At 47.8% G+C, this 7,524-nt stretch overlaps 1 protein-coding gene across 1 annotated transcript; it reads right to left on the bottom strand.

The window, feature by feature from the left end:
- Positions 1-405: 405 nt before the first annotated feature.
- Positions 406-1,590, bottom strand: LOC112120112 (interferon-inducible GTPase 5-like). Its single transcript, XM_024219058.1, has one exon. The coding sequence runs from the start codon at positions 1,588-1,590 to the stop codon at positions 406-408; it is 1,185 nt and encodes a 394-aa protein (XP_024074826.1).
- Between the last annotated feature and the right edge of the window lie 5,934 nt (positions 1,591-7,524).

The following is a 7,524-nucleotide window of genomic DNA, read 5'->3' as shown; positions in this document are numbered from 1 at the left end:
TCCTTTTCATGGATCTAGCCCTGAAGAAGTTGTACCAGACTTCACAGGGGTTTCTTACAGACTCTGTTTCACATGAGGCCAGGGTGAGTGAGCCGAGCAGAGATACTGGGGCATCGTCTTCTTCTCAGAACATTTCTCCTAGTTTAGAGACCAGCTCCATTCCAGTTAGTTTTGCCTGAAAAGAAACCATCTAACCTGACATATAGTGTTGGTGGAAGGGACAAGCTTTTGATTCACCAGAATCCCGTCTGATCTGATTTGGTCGGTCTCTCTGCTGTTTGTCGGTTTAGGGTGTCGTTTTGTTTTTGCTGGGCTCACCCACGTCTAGAGATTCTGACAGGGCTGGGCCAGGTGTGTCTGGTTTTCTATGGGCATGCATAGGTGGTCTTGGTGCTATTATATGGACTATTCAGCTCTGGGTTCAAGAGCCTTGGTCAGAACTTTCTGAGCATCTTTTGCAGCCTCATCCAGAAAGCTCTGCAGCATGTAGCGTGTGGTCACAAAAGAAATCCCTCCCCCTGCTAGGTACCCAAGGCCTGGTACAAAATTCAGAATAAATTCCAGCACCATCAGTGCTCCACATGCAGATCTGGAAAGTACAGTCAGTACAAAGTCTTTTGTTATTTCTGAGGCCAGTGGAGACTTTTTGATAACAGATTTCAGCTCTGCAACAGGCTTGTCAACCTGCTGAGCCAGTCTAGTGAGAGACTCATCATCCAAGCCAAAGGCCTCACAGTAACGCTTCATGTGAAAAACCAAGATGGCTATATCACAGACGAGAGAGAGGCCTGGAACAGGAAGAACACCAATACCACATGACAATAGGGCCACTGCCCAAATATGCTCCTGCAGTTCAGCCTTTTTCTTCTCCAGGATCTTTGCAGAGATGTTGGGGATGGCCAGGATGAAAACGTGTCTCTTCTGATCATCCAGCTCATTCTCCAGGGTCTCCTGCAGGAGCTGGAAATCATAGTTGGCCAATTCCCAGCTGCAGAGCAGGAAAACCCGCGGGGAGGCCTCACCTGCTTCTCTCAGGTTCTTTATGCAGTCCTCCCTGATCTTCTGCAGGGTTCTCACCTCATTGAAATTCTTTTTCCTTTTTTCAGCATTCAAGTCATTATCCACTTTGGAGCGCACGTAGTAAAACCTCTTCCCCATCTTGTGAATCTCGCGGGCCAGGGTGGTGTGGTGGGAAGTGAAGCGCGTAGCACTGACGATGATGAAGAAGTCGTAGTTGTTGAATTTTACCTGATTAAGGTATTTGTCTGCCTGAAACCTCGGTGTCCCAATTCCTGGCAGGTCGCATAGTTTTACATTTGGGAGTCTGGGGTGTGGATAAGCCGTTGGCTCCATCGTTGTTTGTGCCACCCCAGTCTTAGCAGCTCCTTCATCATCATCATGCAGGCCCAGGATGGCATTGATGAAGGATGATTTCCCTGCACCTGACTCTCCTGTGATGGCGATGTCCAGTGGGATGTTTTCTAATGACTCCAGCTTCTTCTGAAGTTCAGCAGCTGCTGCCGTGAGGTTTCCGCTCTCAACAATGGCTTTCAGTTCTTCAGTTTCTCTTCTGGAGAGTCTACCAGCCATGGCAGCCTTTGGTGGTGGCTCAGTTGTTCTTATCACTGATCTTAGAAAAAGGAAAAGAAAAATTCCAGTGATTTATTTTTATTAGGATAAATCAGATCAACCCCTTTCCTTCAGAACCTGCGACTGGCTGGGGGAAAGGTTCATTTTGACATCAATTTTAACCATATAAGGTTGTAATAAAGTTTAACACAGGCTGATTTTCCTAGAAGCAAACATCCAACCTTTACAATAGCAAATGCTCTGGGACGTTTGATTACATTAAAGGGGGGGAAAGCAACAGCTAAAGTTCAGTTCAAACCCACCTGCTCAGTACACTGTGTTTTCAAAACATTCCCATACACACATTGCAGCTTGTCCCTAGCATGACCAGCTGATGAACTACAGTGAACCTGCCGGCTCAATCCTGGATCTCTTCCCTCCACCCCAGCTGAGCTGCAGGGAAATGATCTACCAAAGATCTCCAGTGGAATGGTGCTTCACAGCAATTACAATACCACCCTACAGTGATTGCTTTGAAAGAGGCCACAGGGACATGTATAGAAAGTAGAGTTGTTGCTTTTAGTTTGTAATCATGTACTACATAGAATCAGGGGTAGCCGTGTTAGTCTGTATCCACAAAAACAACGAGGAGTCCGGTTGCACCTTAAAGACTAACAGATTCATTTGGGCCTAAGCTTTTGTGAAAGAACCCACTTCTCCATATGCATGGAGTGAAAATACAGGCATAGCTATATACTGGCAAACAGGGCCGACGAGGGGGGAGGAGAAGCCGGTACAAATTACGGGGGCCTGGCAGTCCGGAAGGGGGCCCGGGGCCTGGCTTCCCCCCGCCCTCTCGTCAGCCCTGTTTAGCCAGTCCGCCCTTGATGGGGGGCCTGGAAAAAATTTTCACCGGGGCCCGAACCCGCTCTCGGAGGTCCTCCATGAAGAGAAGGGTGGAGAACCAGTGTTGACAAGGCCAATTCAGGCAGGGCGGATGTGGTCCTCTCCCAATAATTGATGAGGAGGTGTCAATACCAAGAGAGGGAAAATTGCTTTTGTAGTGATCCAGCCACTCCCAGTCCCTATTCAAGCCTAAATTGATGGTGTGAAATTTGCAAATGAATTGCAGCTCTGAGGTTTCTCTTTGAAGTCTGTTTTTGAAGTTTTTTTGTTGAAGGGTAGCTACTTTTAAATGTGTTATTCATTGATAAGTTATTTTATTAAAAAATAAAGTAGAAGGGGGACCTAGCTCTAATCATTCTTGGCCTCATTAGCATATGTAGAGTATGTGTGAGCCAAAAATCAGACCCCCGAATTTTATACATTTTTTAGTAAAGAAATCCCCCCAGTCAGTTGAGGCAACCCATTCAACACTTTAAAAAGTTATTTTTCTGTTCATATGAACTTGCTCTGCACCAAATCTGCACAAAAAGTTCCAACACTTTGTAAGTTTTAATGTCTCTGTTTCTTATCAGTTTTACAACATTTCTTTAAAATCAAAGTTTAATCCTCCTTTCAAAAGAAAACTTGCTACAGCCATAACTGTGGCATTGTCACCACTCCCCCAGAGTAAATGTCAGCACGCCGGTTACTCTGCCTGAAGGAGATGTTGTTTATAACCCTGTAATTAATGGTGATTGCCAGTATGCACTTGCTACCCTTTTTGGCCCAAGCAGTTTTGCCAATATTTGGGACCTTGCCGGTTGTTTCCATTAGCAGGAGACCTTGATGAAGGAATCAGGTATTTCTTTGTTGCAGTCCTGATTCTTTGCAAAGAATGTGCACGAAGGGCAGGATTCACAAGGGGGAAGTTAGGCATTGCCAGGCTCAGCATTGCAGCACCTAACTTACGTGACCTGCCACCCTGTGAATTCACAGCCCTGAGTCAGCTGCCCAGGCTCATACAATGCCTGGCGAGAGTCAGGAGCCTAAAAAGGGATTCACAGAAGCCCCTGCTACATGGACCTCCCAGATCCCAGCACCCCTCCCTGATCCGTGAGGATGGGGGAGAGTCTCAGCAAGAGATGCTCTCTGCTAGCACTGAACAAGGAGCTTTATTAGAATAAGGGGAACAGGAACATCCCTACGTAGCTACTCCATCGGCCACGCTGTGTCTCCTAGAGCCTTCTCCTGCCCCCCACCTGCCTGGCTGCCTGCTGCTACTGAAACCATAGCGCATGTATCCTCTCCCACCTGGTGCCTCCCAGTCCTTCACCTCTTGACCCAATCTGCCCCTTGCATCCAGCAAGGAGTCTATGGGTAGCAGGAGGGACCCAGGAGACTCCATGTAGCAGCCATGGGAAGATGGGGGGAGGCCGGGATGTGGCAGTAGTGGGTGACTGGAGGCTGCTTGCGGAGGGAAAGAGGCCAGTTGGGGTGGGGGTGGAGGTGGGGCTGGAGAGGACTCCAGGAACCAGTCCTGAAGGACAGGGTGTGGGGAGGACATGTGGGTGGGGTGGGGGAGTTTCCAGGGACTGATTGGGGGTGAGGGGCATGATGCCGTGGTGGGGAACTCTGGGGACCACTTGGGGGTGGGGGGCACAAAGCTGGGGTGGGGCTGCAGGGAGGGGATGCTGCATTTGGTGTCTCGGCACCAGGGGATGCCATGGGACCCAGTTGGGCACTTACCAGCCGGGTTGTCCAGTAGGCCTGGGGTCCACAAGTGGTGGCTCCAAGGCCCGCCGACCCTGCCATCTCCAAAGAAAGTGGAGAAGAATTTGGATTAGGGCCCCAACAGTGCTGCCCTCTGATTGGGCTGCAGAGTGAGCATGTCATAACCCATAGCTCCCTGGTTGGCGGGGCAGGGCATAGTGGAGACACATGAGGCTGTCCTCGGGGGTGTGTAGAGACGTCCCCCCCGAAACGTCGCTGCTCCCCCCATTCCCATCCCTGTGCTGCTGCCAGTGAAGCTGCAGCTGACACACTGTGCCTCGCATCCCGACCCAACTGCCAGCCCCTTGCTGGAGGAGTCCTGCACTGGGGAGCGGGCACAGCTCCACACGGCTCCAGCCCCAGATTGACTTCAGCCTGAAAAGCATCTGGCAGGCTGGATTTGGCCTGCGGTCTGCCTATTGACTCCCTCTGCCTTCCCATACCCTGATCTCCCTTGTGACCGCCCTGATCCCCTCTCCTACTTACCTTAACCTTTCACCCTCTGCTGGCTTGTTCCCTTCACAATACAAACATGCTTTAGACCCCCCCACACCCTTGCATTTCCAACACCTCTCCATGGGGTTCTGCTAGCAACTCAGCAATATATTTTCAGCCCCACACACACACACTTAACACAGCTTTTAGTGATTTCACTCTTATTAAGGAAACCTCAGTGCTAATACACTCAGAACCCCTAGCCCAAAGTTAGTCTAATGCTTAGACCTAAGCATCAATGATTTCAGTCTTATAGAATATAACAAAACTCCTATTAGAATCAAAGTTATTTCTACTTTTATAACATGAGATTATCAACACCATACTTGTGACTATATCTATCACCATCCTCACTCTACTGGTCTTTGGAACCCATGTCCCTTGCCTAGCGAGTGCTACTTAGTTGAGGGCAAGGCCCTCCGTCTTAAAGTGCCAAGTACAGTTCTACTGTCCTTGATTCACATAACCAGGATAACAATGCTTTATTACTCCTGCCCCAATAACAAAGAGACTGGGGATCCCACAGCAGCCAAAGTGACCATTTGGGCAAGCAGTCCCTTCATGCTAGGCAGGGTGGGTGATCAGCCTCTGAAGTCCTTTTCCACAGCTCACCACCAGATGTCAGGGTAGAGCTCATTCTGAGTCTGCTTACAAACACAAATTCCACGGTCATGTCTAGGCTAACGACTCAAAGATCTACCTCTCTGCTAGACCTGTCTTCTTCTGGCCAAACTAAACTTTCATTACATTGTTCATAGTCAAATGATTTAAATCAGATTGTTTCTTTGCCTCCAAAATTTTTACAACACTCAGCTGCTTAATCCCCTCCAGCCTCTGCAGAGTTAACTTCTTTTTTTTTTTGTCCTTAAATCACATGTTTGTCTTCCAAAATGACACCTTCATCAGCTCAGAAATCACCATTTCAGGTACTGTTCCAGGGATCTGAATTCCCCATGCCTGGACTTACTGCTTCCCTTACTCCTGCCACTATGCCCCTCAGGACTCCCAGAAAGTTTTCTAGTCTCTTTATCTGTTGCCTGCCTGCTTGTCTGGACCCGATCCTGCTTTCCTCGCTGAACCGTCCCTTCCCATGGGCACAGGCTTTGTTCTACTACGAATTTAGCAAGGAGGGTGGGCTCCTCAACTAGCCCCCACCCCTCCTGGTCCCTTTTCTTAAACATTTCTCTCAAAATTGTGAGATCAGAACAATATCACTCACAAAAAAAATACTACTGCCCAAACTCCTATGTCCTTCAGAGTTGGGTCTCACACAGAAAATACCTCTTGAGACTCCTATATCCTTCACAGTTTACTCCAGTGCTCGGGTTAGAGCGAGAAACTCTAAGTTCTCCTCCTATTTTACTCGGCTCGCTACAACCGAGGGTGCACACACCAAATTCTATAATGATCGATCACTTTGTTTTATGCAGACTCTTATATTCTTACAACAAGCGTGGCATCTCACCTTGTTCCCCCACTGCAATTCTCCACCAAAAATGTTATGCTTATAAGAAGCACATGGAATCTTTTTCAAGGGGATAAAGCAATAATTACAGCCATGGAACTTCTATCCTTCGAACAATCATTAATACAATCAGCAAAGAATAAACTCAGAACAATTTCTTCTTACTAATTGAAAGCTAGAAAAATGGATTATAAAGCAAAATAAATAAAGTGGAGTATAATTTACTCCAGACAATTTCTCCCCATGAGGCTTTTAATAGAATCATAGAATATCAGGGGTGGAAGAGAGCTCAGGAAGTCATCTAGTCCAACCCCCTGCTCAAAGCAGGACCAATCCCCAGACAGATTTTTGCCCCAAATGGCCCCCTCAAGGATTGAGCTCACAACCCTGGATTTAGAAGGCCAATGTGCAAACCACTGAGCTATCCCTCATCCTACATCTTTGTAACCATCTTCTCTATTGTATAAAACATAAGTTGCTTCTCTTCACTTTTAAGGCTCTTCATGAGTTGTCCCTACCCTACATATCACCTCTCATTCAGTATTAAGTCTCTGTGATGAAATGGGGATTTGGGTAATATTGTTATGATTCCTATGCATACCTCAGTTTCCCTCTGTGTTTTGCATTGCTATGCACAGAGTGTAAAGGGTTAAAAAGCTGTTCCCGAGTCTTCGGAGAGGACTGGAGACCTGAGGTGTATGTGTGACTGTACAGTCTGGATGGTAAAGGGTCATTAAAGGATGGGCTGAAAGGGGGGGGGGGAGCATTGGCCTGCTAAACCCAGGGTTGTAAGTTCAATCCTTGAGGGGGCCATTTAGGGATCTGGGGCAAAAGTCTGTCTGGGAATTGGTCCTGCTTTGAGCAGGGGGTTGGACTAGATACCTTCTGAGATCCCTTCCAACCCTGATATTCTATGATTCTATGACCCGTATCAGTGGAGAATGTGGAAAAGCAACAAGAGCCCCAGTGACCAGGATGTTCACAACTAACACCCAAGAGCGCGTGCGCACACACACGCACACACCCCTCAGGACAAAGATTGGGAGCCAGAGATAGAAATGGAGTCCTTATCAGCACGGCTGGCTGACTGCAGTGGCTTGGCCAGGATGGACAATGACAAACTTTCCCTCTCTTGACTAAGCTAAGGACTTTTGCATTCTGTAGATCAGGTGACTAATCAATTGTTACCAGCCCTTGTGGCGCTGTGGGGGTCCTTGGGTTAACAATCTCTATGCCTGGTTTTCAGATGTCAGAGATTTGCTCAGCTTGATGTTCTGGAAGGGCAGGAGCTATCACTGGGCAACCTGAACTCTGCATTAACCATGGTTTTTTCCATTTCA

Source organism: Terrapene carolina, unplaced genomic scaffold (genome assembly GCF_002925995.2).
Source record: "Terrapene carolina triunguis isolate 2854851 unplaced genomic scaffold, T_m_triunguis-2.0 Scaffold399, whole genome shotgun sequence".
NCBI lineage: Eukaryota > Metazoa > Chordata > Testudines > Emydidae > Terrapene > Terrapene triunguis.
This window is presented reverse-complemented; position numbering and strand designations above follow the sequence as displayed.

Bases quoted from the DNA above. Each gene is read 5' to 3' on its own strand.
- LOC112120112 (XM_024219058.1), bottom strand. From the start codon at position 1,590: ATGGCTGGTAGACTCTCCAGAAGAGAAACTGAAGAACTGAAAGCCATT.